Here is a 19,066-nt window from a genome sequence, read left to right as displayed (position 1 = left end):
GGGGCCGGGCCGGCGGCCGGGGGCGGTGGTGCTGAAGGGACAGCTCCTTTCCGGCCCCGATCCTCGTCCCAGGGATCTCCAAGGGTTGGGATTCTCCCCAAGAAGAGGGATGGTTCCTTCGGGTTTGATCCCAGAGTTGACCCCCCTCCCCCGAGAGAGAGGGGGGGAGAGGAGGTGGTTAACCCAAGGAGAAAAAGGCAAGGTCCCCATCGGTTGGGATTTTGGGGTGGGGAGAGGGAGCCGAGAGGGGGGTTGTGCCCGTAGAACGTGGCTGCGGGTCTTATTTCCCAGCTGAAGGGAGGCTCAAATCTCAGCTCTGCTCAACTCCACTTTATTCAGCTCTCCAGCTCCTGGTAAGGAGGTTCCAATTACCTGTGCGGGTGATTGTAGTCAAGTCTCTCTCTTCCTCCCTCTCCCTCTTCTCTCTCTCTCTTTAAAGCGATGAAATTATTCAAGGATTTAAAGATTGATAGTAAAGGAAATCCTGCATGAAAATGCAAGGTTTTCTCTACCCTGATCTAAGTGCTGAACTACTAGTGCACTGCTCTCTATCTCTTGGCATATTCAGGGAAGATATCAAAGGGGAGAGTATAAGTTTCAAATGTATATTAAAAATACATAATAAATATTTTGTCCGACTTCAAAAAAAGCGATAGGTGTTAGCAGTAATCAAAACATCCTGTGCCTAAGCGCTATACAGTATCCCATATAAATAAATCACACTTCTTTTCTAGTAATACATCAATAAGAATATATTAACTCGAGAGTGGCTTCCCTAATATTTTAAACATCTCGTGTCAGACTTTTTATTTTATTTTTGTCACTAATACATACATATATTTTTTAAAAGGTTGCTTTTGAGTGTTTTAGATGCAATACCAGGAAGGAAGGAAGGAAGGAAGGAAGGAAGGAAGGAAGGAAGGAAGGAAGGAAGGAAGGAGAAATAAAGGGAGGGAGAAAGATGCACACAGAGAAAGACAGAAAGCAGAAAGGCAGAAAGAATGAAAGAAAGAAAGAGGGAAAGAAAGAGGGGAAGAGGGAAAGAAAGAGGGAAAGAGAGAAAGAGAGAAAGAGAGAAAGAAGAAAGAAAGAAAGAAAGAAAGAAAGAAAGAAAGAAAGAAAGAAAGAAAGAAAGAAAGAAAGAAAGAAAGAAAGAAAGAAAGAAAGAAAGAAAGAAAGAAAGAAAGAAAGAAAGAAAGAAAGAAAGAAAGAAAGAAAGAAAGAAAGAAAGAAAGAAAGAAAGAAAGAAAGAAAGAAAGAAAGAAAGAAAGAAAGAAAGAAAGAAAGAAAGAAAGAAAGAAAGAAAGAAAGAAAGAAAGAAAGAAAGAAAGAAAGAAAGAAAGAAAGAAAGAAAGAAAGAAAGAAAGAAAGAAAGAAAGAAAGAAAGAAAGAAAGAAAGAAAGAAAGAAAGAAAGAAAGAAAGAAGGAGAGAGAGAAAACTTCCCATATACTTTGCCAGAGGAACACACTATTGTCTAGTCCTCTCCAAAAAAAAGCGATCTCTAAGAAGTGCCACGTTTTGCAGTCCTGGTATTAGTGCTGATCGGAATGACAAACATCACAAATATGGTTCTTCCCTGCTTCCATCTATGGCTGCCATCGCACATATCAGCTGCCTTCTAGATTGTTTAGTGCAGTGATTTGGTGTTTGCTTTTAATGAGGCTCGGAAAGTAAAAGATTTTTGCAAGGCTTAGGTGCTGGCGAGCTAATTACTAGCTAGAGAAAATATTTGCCACCGATTCCAGGGCAGAGATCCCCATGCTATCACTTTCAGTTAATGGTGTGCAGGATTTAGCCCGGAGCTTCCCTGCTCTAACCATCAGAACCAATAATCTTTACTTTTCCTACTGCTCGTGTATCGATAGCTTCTCTAGCCTCAGGCAGCGGCTTTGATATGTTAATATTTCTGAGTACCAAATTCTGCAGAGATCATATTAATGTTGTACATACAGAGTGGAGCTTTGCCTTAAAGTTGAATATTCAGATCGCTCGTTTCAAAAGAAATCACTTGAAGAAATGAAGCTTCTATTTACAGGAGTCGTCTGTGTTTTTTAATCATTAAAAAAATCCCTCCCCTCTTATACTTTCCTATTAATCGTCTCAGGCTTTTATTACATCCCCATTCCCTTTTAATTCCTCTCTAGGTTACCATTTTAAAAGCAGAATAAGCTGATTCCTGTTTGATTTTTCTCTCTCTCTTTTTTCCCTCCCTCTCCTTCTCTCCTCCTTTTTAAATTTTCTCTCTCTTTCTTTTTTTTTTTTTTTTTTGGTGGGGGTGTTTGTCTGTTTTGTTCTTTTTTTAAATGCCCTCCAAGCCCCATCCCACACCCATCCCTTCCCCATCCCTTGGACATGAAGCGTACGCAGGCTTGGTGTCCTCACCTCCATATATTTGGATTAAAAAGACAACACGGTGACATTTGGCCTGCATCGTTTTATGAAATCGAGATGGCAAACTCCAAAAAAAGCTCTTGTTTCGCTTTGTGATCATCCATCGTTCCTGCCCCAGGCTAATTTCAGAAGCTTAAATACTGCTATCGCCTCTGGGCCATGAAGAGAGAAGGGCCAACCTATCGGCAATAGCTCTTTTTCGATTGCCCTTGGCAACATAAAATACAAACTACTTTGAATCAAAACATTTTTGGGGAATTAATATGATCTGAACTCTGCACGTTTTAAGAGATCTTGAGTTTGTCAAATCGCTTAGAGGTGACTGACATCCGAATGCATTAGTGCCTGGCTAGGAACAACTCTCAGATCTTATTAAAAAAAAAAAAAAAAAGGAAGAAAAAGAAGAAGAAAGAAAGAAAGAAGGAAAAACCGCCTTCTTCTTAAAAGCTCCAGCATCAGTCACCATAAAAATCTGCCAATAAAATCCGGGGAAAGACGCTCCCCTTCTCGCCTCTGCCTTTTATGTACTTAGTCGTGGTATCGCCTCTCATTTGAAAGGGCTCGCTGAGCCTTGATCCCCTTCCCCCTCCTAATTCTAATTTTTGACACTCCAAACTACCCGCCTAATGACTCAGTCATTAAGGGCGAGACGTTGGGCAAGAGGCTGGAGGAGGTGGATGAAGGCAGGGGCTGAGGGTTTTGCACTTCTCCACAGGAGAATCTTCTCCCCCGCTATTTTGGGTGCAGATGAAAGGGGAAAAAAAAATAGGGTGCTGGGGTCTTACCACCCCCTCGTTGTCTTACCCAGGCATCCCGGGATGCAGGAATGGGCAGAGGGGACATCCTTCTTCACCTTACTTTCCCCTGCACCCTCTGCCCCCCAACTCTGCTGTGTCCCACCCCAGGGGAAGGCAGGGATGGGGACAGAGAGCCCCGGCAGCTCCGGGCGGTGAAGGTGGTCTCGGTGCGGAGGTCCCCGCGCCCAGCCGCGGGCAGGGCAGGTCCCCTCCTTGTCTTCCCTTTGTTGTCCTCTTCCTTCCTTTTTTCCCGGCTCTTCTGAACCTTACAAGAGCCTCGGGACTCTTGTAATAGCCCATCATTGTGTTCAGCTCCTAATGCACTGTCACTTTTTTTTTTTTTTTTTTTATTCCAAGGGCTAATTTAAATCGCATTAAAATCCTAAATAGCTGGCTTAATTAATGGCTCTCGCGGCTCCAGCTGAGATAATCTCCAGCCGACTAAAGCCAAATCGGTCGGCGACTTTCAGCTTCCCGGGAGTTTCGGGCTGGGGAAAGGGACGGAATGGGTTGAGCAACCGGTTAAAGCGGGCTCTGCCCAGGCACCGAGCTCTCTGCCGGTCCAGGAAGGGAGCAGAGTCCTCTCCCTTAGCTCCTGGCACCAGCAAGACCTTTGGGAGAACTTTAAGGAAGAGATGTGAATTGGGGTTTGAGGAGTTTGGGTGTTTATTCGGATTTTTCTGTGGGTTTTTGTTTGTTGGCTTGATTTAAGGGGACTTTTCTGGCTGTGGACAAAAGGGTGAAGGAAAGCCCCTGGGTAGGGATCTCGCATGCTTTGGGGGTCTGTGCTCCTCACCTTTTCTGCTGGGGTAAAGGTTGTGTATTACGTGTTTTCTGTCTGCCTTCTCCGTTCCGAGCTGTGGGCTGTTGTGATCTCCACAACCTCGGCTTGGCCTGGCCTCAGCAAAGATTTTGGAGCCGTACACATACAGGGTGTACACCACTCCAAGTGGTCCTCAGCATCCCACAAACTCAGCACACAGACAGGGAATAAAGGGTATAAAAGTACAACACACCTGGACACATAATAACACACGCACACAACCTACCAGTCCCTCCGGTGGGGACCACGGTCTCCTCGCTCCAACATCACTCCCTCTGCCCCATGGAGAGTCGTGGGACACCACGGGCAGAGCTTCAAACCCTACCACACCCTCACACACACAACCCACACAGCCTGCCCATGCCTTCCTCCCACAGTCCCACAGGCTCATCCACACTGTCCAGTTGTTTTCCCAAACTGCTGCCCAAAAGGGCCCGGAGAGGCACTGTTGAAAAGTGTTGATAATTTCTCATGGATTGTGCATAGGAAAGAGGAATGGAGCACGTATCTCTTCTTTTGGCTCCGGTTTGGGTCCCATCCTTCACCCCAGGAGCTGTCAGAGTGCTCCTGTATCAATATTGATACATCTCGCTGACGGAGGGCTAGTCCTGGGTGTCTGAGATTTAACAGTCCCTTGCATTTTGATACAATTCAGTTATTCAGTTCCTAGAACAATATCCCTTATTTACAATATTCAGTTTTCCACCTTAATACCTTGCTGTTCCCAGTCTATTTTTTTTAATATTGTCTAAACTTAAAACTCTTAATGCTCTTAAGAGCCTTGAAATTTTTTTTTTTTTTTTATTCCAAGGGCTAATTTAAATCGCATTAAAATCCTAAATAGCTGGCTTAATTAATGGCTCTCGCGGCTCCAGCTGAGATAATCTCCAGCCGACTAAAGCCAAATCGGTCGGCGACTTTCAGCTTCCCGGGAGTTTCGGGCTGGGGAAGGGGACGGAATGGGTTGAGCAACCGGTTAAAGCAGGCTCTGCCCAGGCACCGAGCTCTCTGCCGGTCCAGGAAGGGAGCAGAGTCCTCTCCCTTAGCTCCTGGCACCAGCAAGACCTTTGGGAGAACTTTAAGGAAGAGATGTGAATTGGGGTTTGAGGAGTTTGGGTGTTTATTCGGATTTTTCTGTGGGTTTTTGTTTGTTGGCTTGATTTAAGGGGACTTTTCTGGCTGTGGACAAAAGGGTGAAGGAAAGCCCCTGGGTAGGGATCTCGCATGCTTTGGGGGTCTGTGCTCCTCACCTTTTCTGCTGGGGTAAAGGTTGTGTATTACGTGTTTTCTGTCTGCCTTCTCCGTTCCGAGCTGTGGGCTGTTGTGATCTCCACAACCTCGGCTTGGCCTGGCCTCAGCAAAGATTTTGGAGCCGTACACATACAGGGTGTACACCACTCCAAGTGGTCCTCAGCATCCCACAAACTCAGCACACAGACAGGGAATAAAGGGTATAAAAGTACAACACACCTGGACACATAATAACACACGCACACAACCTACCAGTCCCTCCGGTGGGGACCACGGTCTCCTCGCTCCAACATCACTCCCTCTGCCCCATGGAGAGTCGTGGGACACCACGGGCAGAGCTTCAAACCCTACCACACCCTCACACACACACCCCACACAGCCTGCCCATGCCTTCCTCCCGCAGTCCCACAGGCTCATCCACACTGTCCAGTTGTTTTCCCAAACTGCTGCCCAAGAAGGGCCTGGAGAGGCATTGTTGAAAAGGGCTGATGAGTTCTCATTGTGCATAGGAAAGAGGAATGGAGCACGTATCTCTTCTTTTGGCTCCGGTTTGGGTCCCATCCTTCACCCCAGGAGCTGTCAGAGTGCTCCTGTATCAGTACTGATACATCTCGCTGACGGAGGGTTAGTCCTGGGTGTCTGAGATTTAACAGTCCCTTGCATTTTGATACAATTCAGTTATTCAGTTCCTAGAACAATATCCCTTATTTACAATATTCAGTTTTCCACCTTAATACCTTGCTGTTCCCAGTCTATTTTTTTTAATATTGTCTAAACTTAAAACTCTTAATGCTCTTAAGAGCCTTGAAAACAGTGCGTAGCTTAGAGGCCGGTCTTAAAAACTGCTGACCAGCCCCTCAGTCCTACTGAATCTTCTAGTTTATATTTTAAAAAAAAAACCTGTTTTGTGCATGCAGGCATGTCTTTGTTTTCTTAGCACGAATGTTGTAGTGAGGGACATTATCTCAGAATTGTTTATGTTCATGGGATGAGCTGGTTTAAATGACTATTTACATGATGCAAAGTCTACAATACTTAAGTGAAACCAAAAGAATAACTGGGAAAAGAAGCAGTACTTACTATTTTTCTTACAAATGTAGATGAGTTTTAGAATTTTGAATATTTAGTTCCTGAGATTAATTGCTGGGTGATGTGAGGATAAGTTGGAGAACATTTTAGCATTTAGCCGCTTGCTTAGATTTGCTACTTTCTAGGGGGCAAAAAAAGGGCTGAGGAGAGGTAGATTTTCATATCTTCATTTTGTAACACACTGTAAACTTGCCAGAATTTCAAAACAGAGCAGAAAATAGACTACAAGCTGGAGAGTCCTACTAGCAGCACCTGTAGATATAAATAATAGACTAATAAAAGGCATAGCATGTTATTAATATTTTATATTAGATTAATCTGTAGGCACTCACACATGCTTATACTTAATAATGTACACAAGCACACAAACGTGTATATCCTGAAAAACAAAATAAACAGCATTTCTGCACTGTTGTCACAGTACTTCTGTGTGATTGCCACCAGTATATTATGTTTCCTTCCATAACTGCATGATATTTATGGGTGAATATCTTGGAGAAAGGGACTACCTCTTCTTGAATGAATATAAAAAACCCATCGTATTGCAGCTGCTATGATTAACAAATAAGAATTGACCTTGCAGAGTGTAGGGATGTGTGTATCTATACAAAATTATAGACACATTTAAAATAATGTTTGTATATAAAGTGCAAAAATCATTCACTGACATCAACTGGTACCTCTCTCTCTCATTCATAATAAAGCAATAGCATTACTGATGAGAAGTATAAAATACGTTAGAGTATGGATTTTGTCAATGAAAAGATGCAGAAATACTTAACTCGGAGGGTGTCAGGGAGACTTGCATTTCAGCAGATGCCCAAGCACATAACTAAATCAGAATAAATCATCACACTCCAGCCACCCTATTGTCCTCTTCATCTATACAACGGTAAACCTACAATCAAAACAGACCAAGCTCTTTTTGCCTCATATGTTATTGGGATTTTCATTGTGTTGACAAGACTGTTGAGTTAAGAGTATGGCTCTGTTGTTCTCCCTGCTGTCATCTACACACCCCGTCATCAGCTTGTGTTGGCATTTTGTATTGACTTGTGCTATTTCATGGGGAGACAGGAATAAGGAAGGGAAAATACTCTCCCGATGTTTGCTGTGACTACCTTTTGCAGCATGACATAGCCTGACTTTTGTTCATCCTAAGCTTGGGAAACAAAGCAAAAGCGCAGTTCGTACAAAGGAGTATGTTGTGCTGAGCATGAAGCAGTCAGATAGAGGGAAAAGCATCGGGCCCCAAAAGCAAGCTAGCAAAAATGAATGTAGACTTTTTTATCCACGTGACAATAACCATGGAATAGAACATAATCATAGAATAGTTTGGGTTGGAAGGGACCTTTACATGTCATCTGGTCAACCCCCCTGCCATGAGCAGGGAAATCTTCAACTAGATCAAGTTATATACGATATCCTGAGGTGATTCAGCAGGTTAGGCGAGTCTAATACCACCGGTATATGGTAGTATTGGGCCCTGGGTCTTTCACCCAAATGTGGCGTGTATACAGCACAAATTGTGTCACCCATCTTTTTCCTCTCAAGTAATCACTTTTTTTGAAATCAAGATGAAGATGGCAGATCAGAGGGTAAAACTCTGTCATGAAGAAAGGAGCAATTGAGTAAAGTTGGATAAAACAGATGTCCTGAAGAAGGGTTCTGTACCTGAAAGCTTTGCTTTTCCTTCCTTCCTTCCTTCCTTCCTTCCTTCCTTCCTTCCTTCCTTCCTTTCTCTCTCTCTCTCTTTCCTTCTTTCCTTCTTTCCTTCTTTCGCAGATGGACAGGGCAGGACGCAGTTTTTCATGATGCTTTCAAACATCTGGCTTCATGGGAGGGGGGACCATGAGGGTCGGAACATTGCATAGTCCATAGCCATGAGCACCAGGGGAGCCTGGTGCTGAAGCCGGTGGATGTTTTGAAGGCAATCTGACCTTCCGTTACAATGATCCAAGTCACTGCCTTTTAAAACAACCCTATCCTGAGGTCCTGCAGTGTGTTGTAATTGGGAAATTCCCAGTGGATGTAATGCTTTCTCCATGGAAATAATCCCATGCATTCCTTTAGTGCATTTACCAAACATTTTTGAGATAGACCTCTTCTAAATTGGCCAGTTCTAAAGAAAATAATACTTTTCTCTTCTCTTCTCTTCTCTTCTCTTCTCTTCTCTTCTCTTCTCTTCTCTTCTCTTCTCTTCTCTTCTCTTCTCTTCTCTTCTCTTCTCTCTTTCTCTCTTTTTTCCCAAATCTATCAGCTAAAATATAAAATATATTCCTCCTACATCTAAATTTTGTCTTGCTTGTATCTTTAGACCTCTGTGGCTGTAAGAGCACAACTAGCACCATTTACAGTCACTTGTAACACAGTATCTTATGGCAACAGATGATGTCAGAGCAGACCACATAATCACTTCCCTGTGGGAATAAACAGTTGTCCTAAAAAGAGTCTTTTTAACATTCACAGGCCCATTTCACGTGGTACTTGGAGCACAAAATTGCTGAGGCAATCTGCTGGATGATTCTACCAGTTATCCCACCTTCTGTCTGCTCTCACTTTCTTTTTCCTACCCTTGCAGAACGACAAATGGTGTGGGTAGCAAAGATCAATGGCCACAGTTTTCTCTTCTTTATGTAAACTGGTGGGCATATTACTTTGCCATGGCTATGTGTGGAGCTCTTCATCTGATGAGCTGATGGGGTCTTAAGTACCCTGACAGCAAAAGCTAGTCTGTAAAGATTTCTAAAGGAAGGAAAAGCTGCTAAGAGGAACAGAGATCTCTAGGTTGAACTGCTAGACTCATGAAAGGGATTGTTTCCATTCTATTTTTGAGGGCATTTTCTTCTGCTTCTTCCGCTGGTGTCTGTTAACATCCCACCTCTCAAATATCTTGTTATGACAAGACCAGTTCAACAGTTGAAGAAGGACTGGCTTTTCCATCAGCACCTACAGTGGCATTGTGCTGACAGGAAAGAAAAGCTGGTTGTGGCCGTTGTTATTTAGTGCAACTTAAAACACACCTTGTCCTCTACCCCCTTCTTCACAAAATAATTTGTCCACTCTAATGCATGATAAGAATATGGGGGAAGGAATACATTAAAGTGTGTGCATTTGGCAAGAAAACTAACCCCTCATCTTCCAGTGTGGTTTCACTTATCCTTTCCTTTCTCTTTCCAGCAGCCCTCCTTTTGTTTATTGTCGAGCCTGTTTTTATTTGCCACCTGGTGTAAAGGCCAGGACTTCATCCACCTCCTCTCCAAGGTGGTATTTATGGTAGGAGATCCGTGCCTTCAAAACTGCACACAGTTTGTGACAAAGACATAGCTTCGCCTAGAAAGCCCCACACCGCTCTCTGTTGCTGCATCAATGAATAATTAATATAGTGAAATAATTATACACAACATATTTTACCTTCTTGTAATTTGAAACTTGTTTTCCACGTTTCTGGAAAGCAAATGAGTTAGACTTGTTTTCTTTTACTTTTAATCCATACCTGGCTTACCTACTATTGCTTTGCTTAAGAACATATTGCATAGGCATTATATTTTTAAACATTTTAGACTGTAAACAACCTTCTACTAAATAGTAGTGAGAAATGTTCCAATAAATTCTGGTTAGGGTAGGAGCAGCTGCAGGGTAACAGGTTTTTGGATTAAAGGAACAATTATTTATCTGGCATAAATGGTGCACATACTGGCTTAACCTGGCAAGAATATAAACTTTAATATGACACCCATTTCAGTGCAGTCTCCCTCATTATAAAATTTACAGACTTATTGAAGTAAATAAATATGTACACATTGCTACTGTTTTCTTGACACGTATATATATACACGTGCGTATATGTATTGTGTGGCAGGAGATGCCAAACAAACAAATCTACTCAGTGTTAACACTCTTCACAAATGTACCTGACAGACCAGAAGTTTGAAAATGTTAATTGAAAATATTTATAGGTTTCTGTGCAGCCCTGCTTCAGATACAATTAAAAAAAAAAAAAAACCAAACACCAAAACAAGAAAAAACCAAAAACGTTTCAGACATGTAGTGCCGGATTTCTATATTTGAGTGTACAAGCTCCTGAGTTGTAGCAAAAATGTGTTTAAGTGCCCTCAATGTGTCTATATGTTTGGTGATGCGTGATTTGTCTCTATATTCTGTCTGAGAGGTGGACACTAATAGCTGTCCTGTAGCATAATTAGAGAAGTTGTAAAGCATCCTGCTGTACTGAGTCAGGATCTGCCATGAGCAGGGAAATCTTCAACTAGATCAAGTTATATACGATATCCTGAGGTGATTCAGCAGGTTAGGCGAGTCTAATACCACCGGTATATGGTAGTATTGGGCCCTGGGTCTTTCACCCAAATGTGGCGTGTATACAGCACAAATTGTGTCACCCATCTTTTTCCTCTCAAGTAATCACTTTTTTTGAAATCAAGATGAAGATGGCAGATCAGAGGGTAAAACTCTGTCATGAAGAAAGGAGCAATTGAGTAAAGTTGGATAAAACAGATGTCCTGAAGAAGGGTTCTGTACCTGAAAGCTTTGCTTTTCCTTCCTTCCTTCCTTCCTTCCTTCCTTCCTTCCTTCCTTCCTTCCTTTCTCTCTCTCTCTCTTTCCTTCTTTCCTTCTTTCCTTCTTTCGCAGATGGACAGGGCAGGACGCAGTTTTTCATGATGCTTTCAAACATCTGGCTTCATGGGAGGGGGGACCATGAGGGTCGGAACATTGCATAGTCCATAGCCATGAGCACCAGGGGAGCCTGGTGCTGAAGCCGGTGGATGTTTTGAAGGCAATCTGACCTTCCGTTACAATGATCCAAGTCACTGCCTTTTAAAACAACCCTATCCTGAGGTCCTGCAGTGTGTTGTAATTGGGAAATTCCCAGTGGATGTAATGCTTTCTCCATGGAAATAATCCCATGCATTCCTTTAGTGCATTTACCAAACATTTTTGAGATAGACCTCTTCTAAATTGGCCAGTTCTAAAGAAAATAATATAACCTGTATATATATACACGTGCGTATATGTATTGTGTGGCAGGAGATGCCAAACAAACAAATCTACTCAGTGTTAACACTCTTCACAAATGTACCTGACAGACCAGAAGTTTGAAAATGTTAATTGAAAATATTTATAGGTTTCTGTGCAGCCCTGCTTCAGATACAATTAAAAAAAAAAAAAAACCAAACACCAAAACAAGAAAAAACCAAAAACGTTTCAGACATGTAGTGCCGGATTTCTATATTTGAGTGTACAAGCTCCTGAGTTGTAGCAAAAATGTGTTTAAGTGCCCTCAATGTGTCTATATGTTTGGTGATGCATGATTTGTCTCTATATTCTGTCTGAGAGGTGGACACTAATAGCTGTCCTGTAGCATAATTAGAGAAGTTGTAAAGCATCCTGCTGTACTGAGTCAGGATCTCACCCATCTGGGATTTATACCAAGAGATGTCCTTTTCTGGTTTTGCTGTCAGCACAAATGTTTAAATATACCTTCAAGAGCTGAAATTTTTGGAAAGAAATTCTGTTTGCCTTATGTAAGTAAGCAATAGTCTGCCTTTAATTTAAGTCTGCCTTCAGTTATATTATTCTGTCTCTGCTAAAATGGGAACATGCATAGTCACCTTAATTTTTAGAGGGATTACATGTGGAAAACGATAAAGTAAATGTGCTAAGATCTTGTCTAAAGTGAGCTCTTTTTTTCCCCCTAAAGTAAATGTGCTAAGATCTTGTCTAAAGTAAGCTCTTTTTTCCCCCCTATTTCTATTCTATTCTATTCTATTCTATTCTATTTTATTCTATTCTATTCTATTCTACTCACATTACAGAATTTAGATTACAAACTAAATTTTTTAAGCCTGATAAAGTGAGCTCTTGCAGTGGAAGAAGATTAGGGTGTTCACAGGAAAAAAGAAATTATCATGGCAGTTTAAAAAATACAGTATCTTTCCTTTTAACATGAATGATGAGCACAGATTCATCCTGCTGTAAGAAGGTCTTTATATTGTCATCCTCACAGAAACCATCTGAACTCCTTCTAGTAGTGCACTGAATTATATGATATTTTATATCACTGTCATATGCAGCTCATTCTTTTTTATCATCTTTCCCCTAGGGAAGAATTGTGCATGCAGTGGTAAGATTTATTTCTGCCACAGAATTTTTTATTGTAGTCAGGTTGGAGAAGTCAAGCCAAAGAAAAGTGAAAAGTGTTTTGCACTTGGTGATAAAATATATTACTCCTTAATATTTTTTTAGTATTTTTTTTTTTACACCTAAGAGTTTTTCTATCCCCTTGGATCAGTTGCAGAGAAAGTTTTCTCTCTCTTGCTCTCTCACACATTAAGTTAAAAGCTTGATTTTGCCTCAGGAGTTATTGATCACAATCTTCATTGAAAGATTTGGTGATCATGCAGCAGTTTTAGATCCAGGCCATGTAATTGCCACTTTCAAGAAATAAACAATTCCAGAACTAACCTGAGATAAACTGATGTAGCTCAATAGATTTCAATCATTAATATCAGCTGAGGAATTGACCTAACTTTAGAAGGAGTATATGAGAGTTCAAAGGTGTGTAAATCCGTTCTGGCTGCAAATCACTGCAAACCTGTAGTGCTGTTGCATCTTTGTAATCCTAAGCACTGCTATGAGAGTTAAAATGAAGATTTCTCATTAGAACTTACATCCTAAATTTTTCACCAATTACATTTTTTTAAAATAATGAGTGATACCTGAATCTGTTTCAGTCTTATGTTGTTAATGATACTAGATATGAGAGTCTTTCAATAATATTATGTAATTTTTACTGAGCAAGAAATCAAGTGATATCAAGTAGCTATAATTATCTACTTTGACTGTAAAGCTTATGAGATCTAATAATGCACTTTTCCCAGAATGACATTTCAATTCATTCATCTTTCTCAATGCAATGTTTAAAAAAACAACCATACATTCCTCTTAAAACAAACAAACAAACAAACAAACAAAACCAACCACAAGAAAAGAACAGAATTGTTCTTCATGCTTGAATTTGCATGCATGGAATATAATGTTCCCCCCTCTCTAACATGTCTTTTGGTTTGTAGGTGGCACCTGTGTTGTTAACCCCACCGACCTGTTCTGCTCTGTTCCCGGTCGCTTATCTCTACTCAGCTCCACTTCAAAATACAAAGTGACCATTGCAGAGGTGAAGAGGCGTCTTTCACCACCAGAATGTCTCAACGCTTCCCTCTTAGGAGGTATTTTGAGAAGGTAAGTTGAAGGTGAGAATAACAAGTCCCAAACAGTGCTGTAATTTCTGGAATTTTATTTTTCTACAAATAGATTTTGTTCTCTTTGCCCTCTTGGACAAGTGGTCATGGTTTGAGAAAACAGGAGATGGATTGAGAGCCAGCACGGTTTCTAGGGAAATTTTCGATAAATGAGAAAAATGGAGATTGTGTTGACATTTTTCACAGAAAGCTTGGATTTCTCAGTGAACGGATTTCTTTTTTAACCCCCCCCTCTCCCTTCCCCCTCCCCAAAGTAGAGATGGATAGCTGTCACTTTGTCTTACTTGAATGAAAAAAAATATAGACCCTCAGTGTGTGGAAAATTTCACCAGCGCTGCAAATCTGATTTCTCGTCCAGAAACTATTTTGAAGTAGATTGTTTTACCAAGTGTAGTTACAGTCCTTACTCATCAAAAACCTAAACCATGGGGGTGTAAGGATGCCTTTTTCTCCCATTATCCCTTGCATGCATTTTGAGCACAGAAAAGATAGACTTAACAGAATATGCTGGGTTTCATTTTCTCATTCTGATACTGGAGGAGAAGTAAGTAATTAGGTACAATTTTGCATCTGACCCTTCACTGACCAGAGCAGACACCTGCAGGGAGCAGTAGCAGAGAGGAGGAAAGTGGCAGACTGTGTCTCACATTGCAAGTGGAAAACAAGGAGGCAACTGTAATTCAGCCAGGCATATGTAAGTCGCAATGTCCCTGAGGTGTCAACTTAGATGGCATAAGCTACTTGAATGCCCTTTGATCAAAACTAGCTGGAAAGTCATGGGCTATTTCAGTGCTGTCACTGAAGGCCACACTGATCCTCATACTTATACTGAAAGTCATTTTAACCAGCCTGCGATATTCTAAGATACGTAGTAGTCCAAGAGCTGTCTCGAGCTGTCTCACAGAGTAAGGACTATAGATCACAAAATTGTTTCGAGGCACAATTTTGAAATCCAAAACCTACATCCACAAAACTTCTCCTCTGTTGCTACTTCACCTTGGAGAGGCCTTCAGCTAAGAGTCATAGAAATATTTAACATTAAATACTTGTTCTGCAAACTTCATCAATACAGGTACAAACTAGTAAGAATGCAAAGGCATCAGCCTGAACATGGGGACTCATTTCTCTCTTGGTTAAAATGCTAGAATGATCCCCATAAGTTTTTGACCCAGACCAAATATCACTACTCCAAATCAACCCTGGCCATGGTTCAGAATTTATGAAAAGCCATGGTCTAGTCCCAGCCAGCAATATGGATGTGCTAATTCTGTTTTATGAAGCAGAGAGTGTAAATGAATAGATTTGTTCAGGCTATACCTGTAGGTGTCACAACTAAGGAACAGACCCAAACATTCTGTAGTTGACCAGCAGAGATGTAGCAAAACCAAATCTCATTCATGGCTTGCCCAAGAACTGCCAGCATTGGTTTTGCATCCTGTCAGCAGCCACCACCGAGGTATTTCTGCAGCTAGGTTTTCTTCAGAATTTAGTGTTCTCAGAAGATGTTTCCTGACATATAACATGGTCAAAGTTGTGATAGCTCTTAATACACAGAAGTGACCATCCAAATGGTGGTATTCCAAGTTTGGTTCCTTCCTCGGCCTGAAGGAACTTGAACCTGCACCTCAAAACATCTACTTAGGCATGCTTAATACTCAGTGACTGGTTATTCTAAGCCAAGGGCCCCTCAATCTCATTTGGGGCTAATAAAATATTTATTGGACAGAAGTAAAGGTGTAACTGTAGTGATGACTCTATTATCTAATGACTAGGTCATTCATTTGCTGTGGAAGAGATCTGGGTTCCAGTCACTTTTCTATTCAATGTCTAAGCATTTTATCATTCATTATTCGCTGCCTGCTGGCTGCTGCATTTGTCTAAAAGACACAGGTTTAAATTCCCTCAGGCTGAGCAAAAAATTGAACCTACATCTGCTGCATAAGTGGATCTGTCTCAAATACTTCAAACACTGAGGTACTGCAGAAAAGCTGGTGTGGGATGCACCAGGAACCATTTTGTGAAAACCAAGTGAGGTAGGCATTTGAGATAGGGGCATAGATAACCAATTATGGCTGAGATTTTAACATCAGCATTTCCTATTGCATTATCTTTCTTCCTTGTAAGTATTGGGCTTCATAGACTACGTTTCTAAGTACCCAGGTCTCCACATAAATTATACAGGGATAGCTGGAGCTGGGTTCCACATAGACATCTACATTTGAGTAGCCATCTCGCTTCCTTTTATTGTCAGGTGTGAGAGATGGGTAAATCCCCCTCATTCTAGACCTCTGTTTAATATCGTTGTAGAGGTGCCTTGGAAGCCTGGGGTGGCTAAATCAGATATAAGTGACCAAACTGTCAATATCTATATTCAATCATTGCAATACCAGGCTCTATGCCCAAATCAGGACCATGGGTTCCACTAGGTGGAAAGCTGTCTGAAACTCTGATGTCCCTGTGGTAGGCATTAAAATGTCAAATTTTGTCAAAGGACCAACGTGAAACACTCATACAGTGTGACCAGGACGTTAAGAGTACAGCTCTGAAAGATTTTCCATTGATGTAATTAGTGCAGGTATTACCTCACACATTTATCAATAAGGTGTGTACAATTTCTTGACTTACATTAACATGGGGAAAAAAGTACAGAATAAAGACAAGTTTCTCTTTCCTACTGTTGTCTCATGACAGAGCAAAATCCAAGAATGGAGGACGCTGCTTGCGAGAAAAATTAGACAGACTGGGACTGAATTTGCCTGCAGGAAGAAGAAAAGCAGCAAATGTCACACTCTTGACTTCCTTGGTAGAAGGTAGGGTTTGTAATATTACAATATAATATAAACAAAATGAAAATGTTTCCTTGTATACAACACTTTCCAGCCACAATGTTAAATATCATAACCTGCATTTTGTACAAAGAGGAGAACTGACTTGCCTAAAGCCAGACAGAACGAGTGGCAAAATGGAAGTTCACTCTGACATGTCTTGGTTCCCTGCAAGTGGTTTGTTCCTGCAGTTTCCTCAATATTGATCTGTGCCTTCTGTGCTGGGATCTGACTTACAAATCAATGATCCAAGTGTTCTTGTGAGAGAGATGAATGTCTTACACCAACTCTATAAGTAGGTTTATTTATCCTCCTTTTTTTTTTTTTAACTTGTGAATTTCCTGGAGCTGATCCAAAAATGTGATTTATTTTTCCCATAAGAAGACATAATATTTAGACAAGACTTTTCCCCACACACATAAATGAATGAAATCTGTTTTCAGATAAACTCTAGTCAGGCCCAGGAGATACTTTCTTGGCCTTTATTTGTTGTTTAAATATCATTCACCAAATACTGCCGGGCTCTTCAAATCTTCAGCTGGGAGATGCAGGTTCAAACCCCTCAGGCAAAGGGAAGAAACTTGTACCTGAATCACTTCTATTCTGGGTGAAACCACTAAGTAGTGGGTTTGTTGTCTGGCTGCGAGTAGCAGCTCTGGGAATTTCAGATCCCTCCTCCTTGATGTTGAGAGCACTTAGCTCATCCTAAAGGTCAACACCTTCCAGGATCATAACCTGAAAGGTCCATACAGATCTAGGCAAGTAGGCTGAGGTCTCAGCACGTTTTACCACAGAATCACAGAATTACAGAAAGGTTGAGGCTGGAAGGGGCCTCTGGTGATCTTCTAGTCCAACCCTCCCGCTCAAAGCAAGGTCAATTAGAAGAGGTTACTCAGGACGTTGTCTAGTCAGGTTTTTAATATCTCAAAGGATGGAGAACTAGTGCTGAATCTACAACAATGGATGTTTTTCATGGTCTAAGAGGAGGGACTAAAGTTCTCAGGGGCCACTGAGCGTACAACTACAATGGGGCTGCTCTGAAATACAGGTGTGTTCATGTCATACATGCTTGTAGTAAAGAGAAAGACATAATGGGGTTACAGTCTTTGAAAATAAAGTTTTCTCCCCCAGTTTAGAGGAGTAAGGATTGTTTCTACCCTCACGATCCTTCACGCCTGTTGGGTCTTAGCAGGAAAGCATAAACAGATCTATGTGGCCAGCTACTCATTCATTAGAAGGGACTGAAAATGAGGAAGCCCTCTATCAACTGCTGACCTGGGTTTGACGGCAAAGTACCTTTATTCTAAGTCAGAATTAGATTCTTTTTTCCCCAGGGATGGAGCTGTGCTTTCCCCCTGCCTTTTAGTCAAAGCCAATAGCAAACCTATTACCAAGCCTATGGTGTTGCTTTTGTTCTTGGACTGCCTTAATGTAAATCCTAAAGATATATACTGAGGAGATTGAGCTCACTTTGACAGAGACCTGTTAGCCTAGGCATGTTAATAATGAATTTTGTATACTGGAATTTTTGGGACAAGGCACCACCATGTGCATTAACATTCCAACAGAAAAAAAAAATGTAGTTCATATTCTATGTAACCAATCCTCGGTCAAACCTGGAAGTGCTCATTAAACTCTTTGTGGTATAAGCTGTCCTCTCTTTGTATATGCAGATCTTATTTCCAAGTGGCACTAATTTGTAGCACGGTTTCTGCAAGGAAACCCATCCCTCAGTGGCTTCTGCTGTTGGGGGAGGCGGAAATGGAAAGACACAGACTTATTCTGCCTTTCAGAGGGAAAGAAAACATGAAGAAAACAGTATTGGTTTTTTTCTGTGTGATGTCAATATACCAATTGACATAACGATTTTTTAGTCTTAGTCTTATTCTGGACTGTGTGGACTTCTGATAAGCACCAGAATTGTGTCACTCTTGATTACTTTAGGTACTTCTAAGTTTATTATTACTGAAATTCCTCACAGTCTTCAGTGTATTGAGGCCTTTAATTCTTCTGTAAGGCAGGAATGTGTTCAACCTCTTGAATATCTCTTTGAGGTAATAAAAGACAAAATTAGTTGTATGGTGATTAGACCAAAGCTGGCTTGAAAGTCTCTGGTATGACTTCTCTTCCCCTAAATAGACTAAAATCTTTTTACTTTGGGGAAGTACTGCTAAGTTCACCAGAGGAACTGCACTGAATTTCTAGGCTGTGATGGTCTTGTCAGGATCCAGATTTTATGAAAATTATTCTGTGGCCTCTTATTTTCTACAAATTTACTTCTTTTAGGTTCAGAATGGCTGTTGGTGTTTGTTGCTATTCTTGTTTTGGTTGCGTTGCATCTTCAACGTCTTTGGTAGGAATTTCTGGGGCCCAGAGTAGGAACTGTGTGATGGATCAGTTCTGTTCTTTACATTGTCATCCACATAAATCAGGACAATGGGAGGAGAGACAGACTGGGAGAATGAGCTTGACATTGTAAGGCTTTCCACAGCAGTACAGGACACAGCTTTATGCAACCTGTAGGTGAGGGATGCCCTCTAGTGCCTAGATTAGATGAAGGGAAAGGTCATTTTTCTTCCAAGCTCTAAAAGGAAAATTCCTACATCTTAGCT

The 19,066-nt window shown here is 41.3% G+C and overlaps 1 protein-coding gene across 5 annotated transcripts in view; it reads left to right on the top strand.

Annotated features, from left to right (window-relative positions):
* The window catches only part of TFAP2D (transcription factor AP-2 delta (activating enhancer binding protein 2 delta)), a 51,670-nt gene that overhangs the window by 5,803 nt on the left and 26,801 nt on the right, over window positions 1-19,066 (top strand). For all 5 annotated transcript variants that reach the window (XM_014938305.1, XM_014938304.1, XM_014938306.1 and 2 more), the window contains 2 exons: window positions 13,444-13,609; window positions 16,321-16,439. In XM_014938305.1, coding sequence (XP_014793791.1) covers window positions 13,444-13,609; window positions 16,321-16,439 — 285 coding nt within the window. The remainder of the gene's footprint in view (window positions 1-13,443; window positions 13,610-16,320; window positions 16,440-19,066) is intronic.

The sequence above is a fragment of the Calidris pugnax genome, unplaced genomic scaffold, assembly GCF_001431845.1.
Source record: "Calidris pugnax isolate Ruff unplaced genomic scaffold, ASM143184v1 scaffold73, whole genome shotgun sequence".
NCBI classification, from domain to species: Eukaryota; Metazoa; Chordata; class Aves; order Charadriiformes; family Scolopacidae; genus Calidris; species Calidris pugnax.
Note: the sequence above shows the minus strand (reverse complement) of the source record. Positions and strands in the feature narration are given on the sequence as shown.